General features: G+C 39.2%; 2 protein-coding genes across 2 annotated transcripts in view; one reads left to right on the forward strand and one right to left on the reverse strand.

Annotated features, from left to right (window-relative positions):
- The window catches only part of EBS1 (EMS-MUTAGENIZED BRI1 SUPPRESSOR 1), a 446,396-nt gene that overhangs the window by 418,401 nt on the left and 11,685 nt on the right, over positions 1-16,310 (forward strand). The window lies entirely within an intron of this gene.
- Positions 8,044-10,549, reverse strand: LOC149205288 (uncharacterized). The gene is made up of 2 exons (XM_089393441.1): positions 8,957-10,549; positions 8,044-8,839 (listed from the first exon to the last, which is right to left on the reverse strand). Exons 1-2 carry the CDS (start codon positions 10,473-10,475, stop codon positions 8,187-8,189), a joined length of 2,172 nt encoding a protein of 723 aa, XP_089249567.1. The 5' UTR covers positions 10,476-10,549; the 3' UTR covers positions 8,044-8,186.

Genomic DNA, 16,310 nt, shown 5'->3' on the forward strand with positions numbered 1-16,310 from the left:
ACTAAAAAAGGTACCCATCACTCAAACAAAATCTTGAATTGACATGCTATGCTTTTCTATCTTATTTTAATGCTTGGAAGGTGATATTGATGACGAAGTTCCCAATATAGGCAATGATTTTGATGATATGTGGGTATTTGTTGTGGCGTGATTTTTTTTGGATGTTCGAGGCCATGTGGAGCTTATTTGCTGATGTATTTTTCGTTTAGAGATGGATAGCACCCGATGCTATTTTGGTTATGTGGACCCTTACGTTCTATATAAATGAGAAATTTTAGTTATTTATGTATAAATGGTTTAAATTCATATGGATGAAAATGAATATATATGTTTTTCTTTAAAATTTGAATATTTTATGTGTTTTTTGGTTGACCCATTTTTTGGTCCGGTTTTGGCCGGTTCCCTATCTGGGGAGTATACAGGTTCGATGAACGGTTCAGTTCAGATAACATTGTTTTATACTTCAGCATAATGTCATTGTCATATGATGAATTTACTTTTAGATGTGCATTGCATAATTTCAATTGTCAAATGATGAATTTAATTTAGATGTACCTTGCATAATGCCAAATGATGAATTTAGATGGAACATTGCATAATGTCAAATGATGGATTCAATTTACTTTTAGATGTATATTGGAGAAATGATAATTTATAATAATCTTATACGAAATGATGAATATCAATTTATATGTATATTTCATAATGATTAAGATTTACTATTTAGTTTTGACATATTGTTGGGATTTTATATTTTAGTTCTGTATATTAAAATTTTAATAATTTTATAATTTTTATCACTCCAACGTTCCCCCGTTTCCTCGAAATTTCACTAATTTTTGGGGTTGCTTATATACACCCCTCTTTTGTGTATCCCCGCTCCTGCACTTCGTCCCGAAAAATTGGTGGAACATTGAGTAATAGTGGTTGGCCTAATAAAGGGCCCACATGTGCAACGACTGAATGGGTATATAAAAAGTTCATGTAGTCATTTTATGGGGTTGAATGTATATGATATGACTCCATATATGCCTTCCTTCAGTTATATCAAAAGTGGCTTATATGTAGTTTGACTTTATTCCATGCATCTTCCGATGTACCATGTAATTAGCACAATCAATACTAAAAAATGAGGACTTAATCCCTTAGATTGCATCGTACAATTTTCCATTTCATTTAATGTGCAATTATTTTTCTCAAAAACATCATTTTAATGTTGTGGAAATCGAAGAGTATGTTGCATTTGAATGCCCTAAAATGTTTATTAAGTTGTAAGATTGTTCTGAACATATTTGCATCCTTTATATGTTCTTAAATTATGAGGTTGATATTGAGATTTTGATTATCTATTCCCCCGTCACTCCCTTGGGGCATCATTCTATCTTGAGTTTTCTTCATTTGGCCTTAAGTATTAGGAGAGATAGATCTACTATGCTGTGACCTAGTCCCTAGCTCCTTCTATAGGCACCCACACTCGGAGTCAAAGGTTTTTCATGTTTTAGCATTTAGACATAATGTTTAGTTTATCCCTTGCCCTTTACATATAAGATCTTTTGGTATTCCTACTTATATCGACATCATTGTACCCAACTATCCCATTGACCTACGTTTGTAGCTATTTGTGGTCTCTTATCTTATCTACATGGGCCCGTAGGCTAAAAACATTCAAAAACTTAACTATTGAGTTTTAAGACATATAGCCAAGTACATGTGGATAAGTTATCAATGAAACGTAGGGAATTGGGCCCAGAGAAAGACACAAAAGTAGACCACAAAAATCACTATGAACAAGATGCAAAGGGGTCGAGGCATTCTAAGAGGCATGTTTGTCAAAATTGTCTCGGTGATGCTTAGCAAGAATACAACCAGAACAAACACCATATCTGCAAGAAACATACAAAGACTAGCCACCTTATTTATATTACATCGCTGATGCAATGAGTGATATTTGAGATGACCAATTTTCTCATGCCAAAGTTGTTGAAATTTGGTACCGGAGGACAGGTGGTTCCCTTAGGCTTTGATCTTTGGCCTAGGGAAAAGTGTCCAAAAGAATTTAATTTTTCTCCTAAAGTGACTCTATAATTTTATAAAGTTAAATCTAATTCAAAAGTGACTTTAAGTGATAAAGTTACTAAGTCTAATTTTAAAGTAACTTTTATAAAGTAAATGAAAAATTAGAAAGGAAAAGTGACTTTGGAAATAAATGACTAAGTGGGTCTTTATTAAAGTGGGGTGAATTAAAAAATAGAAAGTGAGATTTAAATGAGCATTTAATCTCAACCATTGATCTAAATCTATTTCAGCCATTGGATTTAGAGATCACCCAAAAGTCACTTGGAGTTATATTAAAGGAGGAAAAGGTCATTCATTCTTTCATGAGCAGATTGGAGAGGAGAAGGAGAGCAAGAGAGATTTCTGAGCAGGGAGGAGAAGGAGACAGCAGCTTGGCACACATTCCAAGGCAGCAGTTGAGCAGATTTGTACAGCTGATTCAGCACATAGTGAAAGGTAGATTTTTGCACAAAAATCGAGGAGCAGTTTGCTGATTTTTTTGCACACAAAATGGAGGCCGTACATCATTTATTGCTGTCCTGTTTGCTGTAATTTCCAGATTGCTGTGAGGCACGGGAAAGGAGATAAGTTGTAAGTTTGCTTGCTGATTTTTGCTGAATAATTCTCACTGTAAAAAGGCAATTTTCAGAAATAAAGAAGAGCACTCAAACTGGTTTTCCCCAAGAGTTGTAAAGGATTTTTCCAGGGTCAAGTTGACCAAAAATATCAGTGTTTTAATGTGTTTTAATGGCTGTTTTTGATTGCTGATTTTTAATTCTGCAATTTCCAGCATTCTGAAAAATTTCCAGAATTTGTGTTTTCAGCAATATTTATTTTTTCAGTCTGTTAAATGTATGGTTATGGGAATGGGCATTTAACTACATGAGAGAAATAAGGAGAAACTGAAAACCGGGGTGGGAAAACAGAGATTTTTACATGGTATCAGAGCTTGAGTGCTGAAGGGCAGTTTGGGACAGCAAAAGGAAAAATTACAGTTGCTGATTTTTCACTCAGAAAATTCCAGCAAGCTGATTTTTTCATAAACAACAGTTTTATCTTTACTACAGCAGTGCTATTTTTTAGTTTTAGGACAGCAGGATGTCATTGGGATTGAGGGTGGAGGATAGGCTGGATGGGCATATAAATTACAGCGTTTGGAAGGAGAGAATGCAGAGTATCTTTGAGGAGGCAGAAGTCTGGGATATCATGGTGCATACCGCACAGAACACTGTTGTTGTGCCCACTGATGTTACTCAGTTGGCTGAGTATAAAAAGAAGAACAATAAGGGTAAGAGGCTGATTCTAGACGGAATCAAAGACCATTGCATTCCTCATGTGAGAGGAAAGAGCAATGCCCATGAGATGTGGACAGCATTGTCCAATCTCTACCAGAGTACCAATGAGAACCGGAAGATGGTCCTGAAGGAAAAGGTGAAGAACATTAAGATGGGGAATGATAGTGCAGCTGGATATCTCACAAAGATTACCAATGTGAGAGATGAGTTGGCAGCGATTGGAGAGGCCATTCCATCCACTGAGTTGGTGCGTATTGCAGTGAATGGCCTCCCCCGTTCATGGTTGAACTTTGCTGATGGGGTTTGTGCACGTGAGACCCTTCCCACATGGGAGAGGTTTTGGGATGATTGTATTCAGACAGAGATCAGGAAAGGACAGCTTGGGGCAGCCAAGCCAGTTGAGCAGGATGAGGACGTAGCACTGGTGGCAGGAGGCAAGAAAGGCAAAGGGAAGAAGCAGGCTTCCACAAGCAGTGGTGGGGGCAAAGGCAAAGGTAAAGGTAAACAAGGAAACACATAGAAGGACTATTCCAAGGTGAAGTGTTGGAATTGTCAAAAGATGGGACACTATGCAGTTGTGTGTCCGGAGAAGAAGAAGAAGAAGGGGAAGAACCAGGACGTGGCAGCTTCAGCAGAGATTGAGGACTTTGCAGGTCGTTTTGACCGGGAGTTTGCGTTCACTACGTGTGAGTCCTCTAGTGCAGGATCACCTGCCACACAGGTTCAGAGGGAGCATGCTTTTCCCTCGATTAGCGGAGCATCTTCAGGTATCTGGTATGTGGACAATGGGGCTTCACGTCATATGACAGGAGTCCGTGAGTACTTCTCAGAGCTTTCAGAGAGTGGCACTGATATTGAGGTAGTACTCGGTGATGACAGAGTTGTTAGAGCAGTCGGGGTGGGGACAGTGACATTTCAGAGGGAGTCCAAACCTCCCTTGAAAGTGTCAGAGGTTCTTTATGTGCCAAGGATGAGGAAGAACCTCATATCCGTCTCAGCTTTGGAGGACAGAGGATATGAGGTACTGTTTAGGGGGAACAGGTGTTGATGTTTCCCAGGGGCACTCCAGCTGATTCAGCTAGAGTGATAGGTGTACGCCATGCAAAGGTGTACAAGTTTGCATTCCAACCCCTTTTGGCATTGAGCAGTAGTACCGACAGCAGAGCTAGCAGTTCTGAGCTGTGTGAGATTTGGCACCGCAGGATGGGACATATGTATCATGGAGCCTTGAGGACATTGCGGGAGATCACTACAGGTGTGCCAGATTTCAGTACTGATCACTTTGATACTTGCAGAGGTTGTGCGATGGGCAAGTTTGCCAAATCCCCTTTTCCCAGCAGTGACAGCAGAGCGACGGGGATACTTGATTTGATTCATTCCGATGTGAGCGGTCGGATGTCTCATGTTTCCTTGAGTGGATATGACTACTATGTGTTATTCATTGATGATCACTCCAGGAGGACCTGGATTTATTTTTTGAAGACCAAGAGTGAGGTCTTCAAGCGGTTTCAGGAGTTCAGGGCTCTTGTGGAGACTCAGACAGGTCGAAAGATAAAGTCCTTGAGGTCGGACAATGGAGGAGAGTACACCCTTGGAGAGTTTGTTGACTATTGTGCGGAGGCAGGCATTAGGAGGGAGTTCACTGTTCCTTAAAACCCCCAGCAGAACGAAGTTGCAGAGAGGAAGAACAGATCCATCATAGGGGTTGCCAAAGCCATGTTACATGATCAGGGGTTGCCATTGTTCTTGTGGGCAGAAGCCTGCAACACAGCTGTTTACTTGCAGAACAGGAGTCCGCATCGTGCCTTGAGGCACATGACTCCGGAGGAGGCTTTCTCTGGGAAGAAGCCTGATATTGGTCATCTTCATATCTTTGGATGCATAACATACTCCTATATACCCAAGGAGAAGAGGACCAAACTAGAGCCCACCGCAGAGAAGGGTATCTTTGTGGGCTACAGTGAGACCTCAAAGGCCTTTCGGATTTACATTCCTGCACAGAGGAGAGTTGTTGTCAGACGGGATGTGAAGTTCGAGGAGGACAGGGCCTTTAGGAGGTCACGGGAGTTAGAGTATCTGGATCAGCCAGACCCTCAGCAGCAGTTGAGTCAGTCGCAGGGATCCAGTGGGCAGGGATCAGGAGGATCCGGAGGTACATCGATGAGGATGTCAGGTCCATCAGTGAGCAGTGGCTTGCCGAGCCAGAGGGGTGGTGCTCCGGGCAGCATGCAGAGCAGTTCACTAGGGAGTCCACTGATGGCAGTTCACACGGTACCTCAGCTTCTACAGGTTCAGGTGCAGGCAGGAGGACAGCAGACAGGCAGTCAGGAGTTCAGGCTACTGATGATGATGATGAGGAGGAGTTTCATTCTCCAGTGGGAGAAGTGCGCTCAGGGAAGAGGAAGCCCAAGTGGCTTCAGGACACCTTGAGAGATGCCACATCTGTTGTTGAGCCGAAGAGGCCGGTCAGAGAGAGTAGACCACCTGAGAGGTTTTGTAGCTATATGGCGATGGTTACCAACATCCTTGACTCTGAGCCTTCTAGCTATATGAGGAGGCAGCTAGCCAGCAGGTCTGGAGAGAGGCCATGCAGGAGGAGTATTCTTCTATCATGAAGAATGATGTTTGGGAGGTGGTGCCGAGGCCTGAGGGCAAATCCGTGGTTACTTCCAGATGGCTTTAAAAGGTAAAGCATGCTGCAGATGGCAGCATTGAGAAATTCAAAGCGAGGTTTGTGGCTAGAGGGTTCTCCCAGGTAGAGGGAGTTGATTATGAGGAGACCTTCGCTCCCGTGGCTCGATATACTTCGATCTGCTCCATTATATCGATAGCAACAGAGATGGGTTGGAAGATCCACAAGATGGATGTGAAGACCGCATTTCTCAATGGCTTCATACAGGAGGAGGTGTACATTGAGCAGCCACAGGGCTTTGAGGTGCATGGGAAGGAGTCCCATGTGTGCAGACTGAAGAAGGCCCTTTATGGCCTGAAGCAAGCTCCCAGAGCTTGGTACTCCAGGATAGATACATACTTGCAGGGGATGGGTTTCACAAAGAGTGAGGCAGATCCGAACCTTTACTTTATTGTGATTGGTGAGGAGCCTCTCATTTTGGTGCTGTATGTGGATGACTTGATCATTACAGGTGCAGAGAGACTCATAGAGCACTGCAAGAGAGATCTTGCGGCGGAGTTTGAGATGAAGGACATCGACCTGATGCATTACTTTTTGGGTTCGGATGTGTGGCAGGAGGAGGGGCATTTCTTCCTGGGGCAGGGGAAGTATATTGTGGACATCCTTAGCAGATTCCACATGGAGGATTGTAGACCCATGTCGACACCGATGATCACCAACTGGAAGAAGCTTCATGCTTCGGATTCCGAGTTGGTGGATCCCACATTGTACAGGCAGCTGATTGGTTCCTTGATGTATTTGGTCAACACTAGACCAGATATCTGTTTTGCAGTCAACACGATGAGTCAGTTTATGTGTGAGCCTAGGAAGGTTCACTGGGTGGCTGCAAAACACATTTTGCGGTACTTGCAGGGGACAGTGGATTATGGTCTGGACTACAGGCAGGGAGATGGAGTGAGATTGGCATGATACACTGATTCTGATTGGGCAGGTTGTGCTTCTGATAGGAAGAGCACTTCAGGGTGTTGTTTTGGGTTGGGTTCAGCAGTAGTGACATGGTTCAGCCGGAAGCAGCAGTCAATAGCATTAATTTCAGCGGTAGCAGAGTATATGGCAGCCAGTCTAGCTACTAAGTCTAATTTTAAAGTAACTTTTATAAAGTAAATGAAAAATTAGAAAGGAAAAGTGACTTTGGAAATAAATTACTAAGTGGGTCTTTATTAAAGTGGGGTGAATTAAAAAATAGAAAGTGAGATTTAAATGAGCATTTAATCTCTGCCATTGATCTAAATCTATTTCAGCCATTGGATTTAGAGATCACCCAAAAGTCACTTGGATCACCCAAAAGTCACTTGGAGTTATATTAAAGGAGGAAAAGGAGGAAAAGGTCATTCATTCTTTCATGAGCAGATTGGGAGAAGGAGAGCAAGAGAGCAAGAGAGATTTCTGAGTAGGGAGGAGGAGACAGCAGCTTGGCACACATTCCAAGGCAACAGTTGAGCAGATTTGTACAACTGATTCAGCACATAGTGAAAGGCAGATTTTTGCACAAAAATTGAGGAGCAGTTTTATGATTTTTCTGCACACAAAATGGAGGCCGTACAGCATTTATTGCTGTCCTGTTTGCTGTAATTTCCAAATTGCTGTGAGGCACGGGAAAGGAGATAAGTTGTAAATTTGCTTGCTGATTTTTGCTGAATAATTCTCACTGTAAAAAGGCAATTTTCAGAAATAAAGAAGAGCTCTCAAACTGGTTTTCCCCAAGAGTTGTAGGGGGTTTTTCCAGGGTCAAGTTGACCAAAAATATCAGTGTTTTAATCAATGTTTTACAAAACGGACTCGGATTCGGACTCGGCCGAGGATCGACTCGGACTCGGAAACGGCAATGACTCGGCCGACTCGATTTCAATGACTCGGTCGTTGTAAAAAATACATTAAATATTTATTTTTTTTATAAAAAAACATAATTTTAAATATTTTAAACATAATTTTAAAGATTTTCATTCAAGTTTCCAAACACACAACATTATAATATACATGGAAGACAACATATAATCAAAGTAGGCTCATGAACCAATCCATTATATCAAAATGGTACGGTGTACCCAATGGCAATAGTAAATACATAGTCAACTGTAGTCTGTCATACATGATCAAAGACTCAAGAGTCAAAACAAAATACAAATAACCAAGGAGGCTAGTAGCTACTGGCTACTGCCAGAGGAGCCAAGATCATCTCGACCAATCTCTGGATCATCATCATCAGAGCCAGACAAGGGGCCCCATGGCTCCTCCTCATCATCATCGTCTCCAACTGCAACTGTAGAAGTGGTGCCAGTACCAGTACCACTAGGCTGTGCAGCAGATGCAAGCTGAGATAGAGTACAAATGCGGCTGCGCTTCTGTCGTGGCTGAGCAGAGGAAGGCGAAGCACCTACAACTGGAGTCCTACTAGCTGGCTGTGAGACTGAGGCTGGTGGATTGGGATCTGCATTCAACTGAACACGCTGCAGTGGATCTCCAACATCAATTTCATCAAGATCCTCATCAGGATCAAACTCTGGTAGACGACTCTCCACTACCCAATCTGATGTTGGATCAATGTCTTCCAACACAATGGGATCTGAATCAGGTCTTTTGTTCAGCAATTGGTTCCGTCTGAGCCGAAGGTTGTATTGGACAAAAACTAGATCATTCAACCGTTTTTGCTCCAAACGGTTTCTCTTCTTTGTGTGAATCCTCTCAAAGACAGACCAATTGCGCTCACACCCAGATGCACTGCAAGTTTGACTCAAAATACGAATTGCAAACCTTTGCAATTCAGGGCACTGGCCACCAAAGGCCTCCCACCATTGTGCTGCAAAAAACATAGGAGTGTAATGAATTATGAGTTAGATGAAGGCTGAAGCTCAACAAAATTACAAATTATATCTAACTTGAAATTGAGAAATTGAAAATTGAAATTTTTGTTTACCTGGCTCATCTGCTTCTCTTGCAATCTTTGCTAGGTTCTTCCCAAAGGTACCTGTTGCATTGCTGAAGGATGTGACCTGCTGATGTATCAGTAGCTGATCAGACTCCGATGGGACCATGCGCTCAATGCAATCAACCAGTCCATCTCTGACCTCCCCCCTCAAAGCTCCTGACTCCTTAGCTTTATAATGATACCGTGGGTTCAAAAAATACCCAGCTGCATGTATAGGGCGATGGAGTTGATTGTTCCATCTTTCATCAATGATTGCCCAAATGGGCCCATACTTTGCCACTCTATCCTTGTATGCTGCCTTTATTTGCTCCTTTGCTTGATCCATAGCCTCATAAATGAAGCCCATAGCCAACCTTTCCCCATCCACCAACCGCAACACCTTAACTAGTGGCTCAGCAACCTTCACAATCTCTGTTGCCTTTCTCCAAAAAGTTTCATCATGGACTTTCCTTCTCAATTCTCTGCCTTCTGGTTTGTTAGACCAACTGCTATTATTCCAATCATCACTGGAAAACATCTTTTGCAAGTTTCTATGTTGGGAAAGCATAGATTGCAATGTCAAAAAATGTGTAGCAAATCTAGTGATGGCAGGCCTAATAATATCCTTGCCTCCAGTGTGTTTCCTCATGAGACTCAAAACCAGTGTATGATTGTAGATAAATTTTGTTATGCTTTTGGCATTATCTACAGTGTTTCTGACCCAATCTAATTTCCCAATATCCTCAAGCATGAGGTCTATGCAATGTGCAGCGCATGGGGTCCAAAAGATGGTCTTGTGTTTTTCCTCTAACAGTCTACCAGCAAGAACATAGTTAGAGGCATTGTCTGTGATGATTTGAACAACATTAGCCACCCCCACACCCTGAATAACCTCATCCAATAGCTGAAACAACAAGTGGCCATCTTTTACCTTATCAGATGCATCAACTGATTTTAAAAACATGGTTCCCTGTGGGCAGAAGACAAGAAAGTTTATGATGGTACGGTTTCTTTGATCAGTCCATCCATCTGACATGATGGTACACCCTGTTCTTGCCCATGATTCCTTGAAATCTTGCAAATACTCATTAATTGATGTAATTTCTTTCTGCAAACGAAACCCCCTTAGCTCTTGCATAGTAGGGCCTTTGAAGCCTTTTCCAGCAGCATGTATGGCCTCAAACATAGGCTCATAATATGGTGAACGAGCAGCATTAAAGGGGATATCAGCATCATACCACCATCTAGCTATGTAGTCACAAGCAGTCTCCCTCAATTCTTTCTTCCAATGGTCATCTAAAGTGGGCTGAGAAAGACCTTTACTAACTTCAGGACCATGTGCATCTGATGGAGAGGAGCCTGAGTGAGTGAAAAAACTTTTGATAGTCCCATCACCCTTCATTCTACCCTTTCCCTTATCTTGAACAGAAGCAAAAGAGGGAGGAACATAACGGAAAGGGTTTGATGCATCAGTTTGAGGGATAGAGGAAGAACCCTCAAACTCATAGTGGGGGTTGGCAGCCATCATTCTTTGTATCTCCCTCTTCCTCCCAATTTCAGCCTGTATCTCTTTTTGCCTAGTCTTTTCTTCTTGAAATTTTTCAAAGCTTTCTAACAAAGTCTTTCTAATCTCCCCAATTTCGGGGGATTTACATGCAGTAATATTGCCTTTAATCCCTGCCAAGTGTTGTTTCAGCCTATGAATCCCCCCAGTACCTGACTTAATTTTCCTATGGCAAAACTTGCAACACATCTCATCATCAACCATTTCAACATATGCCCAAGCAGCATCTTTTGCTCTAGGTGCCATTTTTTGACTAGGAAAACAATCTGAAAATGAAAAAAAAAATAAAAATTGATTCAATGTTCATTTATTTGACTAAAAACACTCTCTAAGCTATCTTGATATGCACCTAAAATTTAATAAGTAAAAACAGATTTATAGAGGTGGAAAAAAATACCTCCAGGCACAAACTGCCTCCTCAAACTTGCTCCAAAAATCAGCTCCTCAATGCTGCTCCAAATGGCTGCCCAAGAAGCTCCTCACTCCAGCTACAATGCTCCTCCAAGACTCCTCACTGCTGCTCCAAAACAAGCTCAAGAACTGCTCACTAACTCTCAAAGAAGACTCTCACTCAAATGCATAAGACTGCTGTGAGTGAAATGAGAGCATTTGGCTGTCTTAAATAGAGTTTGGGAGGGGGAAATGGACCCCAAATGCATTTAACAAATCACAATAACCTTTTCATGTCCACAAACCCTAACTAACTCAGCTCCAAATCAACAAAAAGTATTTAATTTTTTGTTAAATCGCTGCCCAGCCGGTCTGCTATTGACTCGGCCGTTTTTTGACGGGACCCGGCCGGGTTGACCGGGTCAGCTATGACCCGGCCGAGTCATTGGCTGACTCGGCCGGGTCATAGCTGACCCGGTCAACCGAGCCGGGTCAAAGGCCGTTTCAAATTTTTTTTTAATAACTCGGAACGAAACGGCCGTTTCCGTTTCGGTACGGCCGTTTCGTAAAACACTGGTTTTAATGTGTTTTAATGGCTGTTTTTGATTGCTGATTTTTAATTCTGCAATTTCCAGCATTCTGAAAAATTTCCAGAATTTGTGTTTTCAGCAATATTTATTTTTTCAGTTTGTTAAATGTATGGTTATGGGAATGGGCATTTAACTACATGGGAGAAATAAGGAGAAACTGAAAACCGGGGTGGGAAAACAGAGATTTTTACAAAAGTTTGCTCAACCTATCATTAAGAATAACAAAAAATGATGGAAAAGACGATGACCCAAATTTGTCAAGTCTATACAAGTTCATAATATCATCAAAAATTCCAGTGATCAACAATTCCAATTTCTAGGATGTGTATAGTATCTTTTGAATCCTTGAATGCAACATGGTGAGGTGAAAATTTCATTGTTTTACCTTCATCTTAATGTGGTTCATTAGATTGATAGGTCATAGGAAAGACTTGCAACACATACTAATTCTTGAAGCTGGTAGTAATCTCAGTTGTGGAGTCCTACCTGATTCTTTTTCCAAGAAGTCGTTGCTTGCGACAAAGTAAACAAGGAGCCTGAAGATGATGAATTAGAAGAATTAAGGCATTTGTTCTTCAAAGAAACTGAAGGGGAGAGGAATATTAAAGATGATCCATTGGAAGATGCTCCATGCTTGAAAGCTTTAAAGTTGTGCAAATGTAATATTGGAACTGAAGATAAACCCAAGTTAGCTTGTATTGGTGATTATTGGGACGAACAAACTACTAAGGAGATTTTTGATTCATTGAAGGAATATGAGGACCTGTTCCTTGCATCATTTTCAGAACTTAAAGGCATCAAGGGGACCTAAGAGAGATGAAGATTGTTCTTAAGCCTAATGCTTGACCAAGTAAGCATTGACCATATTGTCTGAATCCATGAGTCAAATAAAAGGTTAAAAGAGAAATTAATAAAATGTTGGTAGTAGGCCCTGTTACCACTCAAACCAGCAGGGGACCTAGAAGGGGTTCCTTAGAGAGCAATTGCTAGGTTAAAGGCAACGGTGGAGGCTTAGCTCACTGTTACCACAACTAAGTCTCCCTTCTCTTTATGGACTTTCACCGATGGGAGGAGTCCTGATAGTGTAGGGATCACCTATAAAGTATATGTCAACGAAGAGGTGGAAGGTGACCCTAGAAACCACTTTCTTGAGGATTGAGTGAAGAATGGAACTTTCTTGCTCTTTAAGCAAGGGACTTAGTCTTTTAAGGGTAAGGGGTGAGGATTGGAGGGTTGAGGGAGAATGAATGGACTTATGGACGAAGTTCTCAATCCCTATAACTCTCTTGGGAAACTTGGATTCCCAAATGGTCCTTGACAAATAATCTTTATTGAGAAGTGGGACCACATGGAGACAAGTGGACCGAATCCACGTTCGGGGATGGAATGCGGCAACTAATGATTTTCCTATCCTGGACAAGGTGAAGGTAAAGGACCAAACAAGAATGTTTACTTCAAAAGGTTGAATTGATCCTGTTGAGATATAGCCTTGGGGATGCCTAGGCAAAATTTGATCTTAGAGCTAGGGCTTGGGATTCTCAAAGATTCCACTGTTAGAATTATGCTATGAATATAAATTATGTAAAAATAAATAGAAATAAATAATAAATAATAATCATGATGATATAAATATAATAATAAATAATAAGTAAATTAACTAATGGTTAGTTAGTTAATAATGAAAAAGGCATGTCTTAGAGACATCACTGTTCGTGAAAGGGTACTTACCTTGCTATATATACAAGACCCGCATTCTCATTTGTACTCATTCTACATCAATTCTTTTATACAATATACAATTACAATTACTATGCTATGATAGATGTCTTTGTCTGTGAAGTATTTTAAATATTTCCGCTGCATATATGACTTTTCGTCATTACATTGGTATCAGAGTTGTTTGATCCTCTTATTGCTCAACCGTTGCATAGAGCCGTGTTCTCAATCCAAGTCTTTGACCGTGAAATTCATCAACATCGTTGTTGTTAAAGCATTTCGCTACAAGAATTTGGCCATTCAATAATAATAATAATAATAATGAATATATATGTACATATGGAGAGAAAATAAAGTCAAAAAACAAAGAAAAAAATAAAAGATAAAATAAGTACATATAAAGATTAAACAAAGTAAAAGAAAAAAAATCAAATTCAATAAAAGAAATAAAGAAAAAGAAAATAAAACAAGTACATATTAAGATTAGAAAAAAAAAAAATTAAAATAAATAAATAAATATAGTTCGGTATAAATTTTGAACGAGAACATTCATATATATAAAAAAGTTCTACATTATTGATAAAAGGTGCATGATAAAGTGAAGAGGGAATCTTTTCAAATATATTTAAAACTAAAAGAAAAACAAAAGGAATACAAAATCTCTTTATGTCAATGGTAAGTTTTACTTTTTATGTGGAAAACATTAACCAAGTCAAAAGTACATAAGTGAACATATATTTTATATTATACCCCAAAGAGGTGAATAGCCACGTTTCGATAGAGTTATAACTTTTCGAAAATAAAGAAAATATTATAAATAAAAGATATATAAGGAGAAGTATTATATTATAAAGGGTATTTAAAGAAAAGTTCAAGCCATAAATTATTGAAAATATATATAAGTGCAAAGTGGGTATTATTATAAAAGGTTACATGAGGAGAAAATGTCACTTAAGAGTTTACGTTAAAGTGAAGTCGAATTAACGTTTAAAGATTTATATGAAATTTTAAAAATAAATGCAAAGGACAATAAGATATTTAAAAGAAGCCAATTGAAACAATATTTAAATATTCTTTTTAAAGTACAAAAGGAAAAAAAGCGTAAATAGAATTATATAAAAAGAATACAAAGAAGCTTTGAAATATTAAGGATAACAAAAAATTGGATTAAAAGAGTTTTGAAGAATTATATATATATATATATATATATATATTAAAAAGGCACTTTTAAAGGAGGCTTTAAGTACAAAGTCCAAAGGAACTTTAAATATAATACCTTAAATCATCTCGACAAAACAAATGGGATCAATCATTGAAAAAAATGATGTAGCTCAATTCTAAAATGACGAAGGAAGAAAGGTTTTCCTATAATGGTCTTTCAGTGATAGATCACGAAGTAATTACATTAAAAGGAAGTATTCAAGGAAGAAAAGTTAATGTTGCCACCAACCCAAGCAATGATAAAAATTATATCAACATCAACTTGACAAATCAACTATTTATTTCAGAGCTAAGCATTGGTGTAAAGTAAAATATTTTTGACCAAAACGAGTATAAAATTAGTGATCTACAAGTGACAATAGGTCATTATGACTACATATCTCAATTTCATGTTGTAAGGACGGATAAAAACACTAACACCATACTCGGTCAACCCTGGTTTAAGGATTTGGGTACATTCATGTTAAACATAAAGAAACAAGTTTTTACGTTTCCTTATAAAGGGAAGATGGTCATGTTTCGAAACATATCAAGTAAATCAAAATTAATAAAATCTTCATTAGAAGACCTTAAAGATAGCTCAGATTTGATGTTTCAAGATAATGAAAAAACTATATCAAAGAAGTAAAAAGAGCTTATAGAAGTCATTTGCAGCAAAGACAGAAATTTTGCGCCTCAGAGATCACCAAGAAAAGCTATTTGAACAAGTCAAGAAAGCTAAAGCATCAAAGAAGGAATTCAAGAAGTGTGTATTAGAACAAGAAGAAGAAAATTTACGTTTAAAGAGCCTTAATCAAACATTAGTAGAACAAATCAAGTGTTTAAAAGACGAGAAGCGTGAAGGCCGAAATAAAGTTGACTCAGAGAATGAGGAATGCTTACGTCTCAAAAATCATAATCAAAATCTGCTCAAACAGATTAAAAAACTTATGGACGAAAATAAGTCATTGATGAATAGGTTCAAAAAACTTGTTGCAAAGGAAGCATCAAAATCTCCAGATGTAGCAGTCCAAATTGAAGAAACAAAGATCAAGACCACTAATCTCGCAGCTCAGGCAAATCCAAACCCTATTGAAGTAAAAATGTACTCAGAGGTTGTCGTTCAAACAAAGAACACCCCAAATAAAAATTCAATGGTTAAGTCAACAACAACAATGCCTGATGGAAATCAGGAAACTGTCATGAAAACATTAAAGGAAGTTCAAACAAGAAAAGCTCCTTATCTACATCCGAATCACAAGAGTAGACACCTTAATCAATCTACAAATCTGTTTCACTCAGAACATAAACAACAAACTTATGTTACAAAGAATATTGAAGTGAGCTCAATTCAGTCTACTGATAACAATTTGTTACAAAGTTCCAATGATCAAAAGATATTAGAATATTTCTATTTAGTAGTTAATGCTCATTCTTTTAGCTGTTGCTATTTTTATTCTTTTAGCAGTTTCTTAGATGAAACTGTTTGTTCCCATATTCTACATAGAAACCTGATGTTTCTGTTATTGTAAATATCTTTGTATTATCATTGAGCAGTTTGCTCATTCCTAATTAATTCATTCGATATTCTTTTGTGGTATCAGAGCACAGGGATTTTGTTTCGAAATAATTTTTCATAGGTTGAAAAATTCAGTAGTTCATTTCGAAACTGCTCTCAGGGTCTGTATATTTCTTGATCAGCTATCCTCTTCGTATCATAATCTCTTGAGTTCCTTCATTCCTTTCTAAGGTCGAGCCCTCTGTAAGCCAGGTAGCCTTCACTGAGTCTTAGCCTCGGCTTTGCTCACTGTGATAAAAGCTTACAGTCGTCAATCTCGATACAGAAAGGGATTCTTCTCCTGCATTATCATTTTATGAGGAATTAACTTTGTGGTGGTGCTCG

The sequence above is a fragment of the Pinus tabuliformis genome, chromosome 1_2, assembly GCF_031772625.1.
Source record: "Pinus tabuliformis cultivar Carrire ecotype Pingquan chromosome 1_2, CPIR1, whole genome shotgun sequence".
NCBI lineage: Eukaryota > Viridiplantae > Streptophyta > Pinopsida > Pinales > Pinaceae > Pinus > Pinus tabuliformis.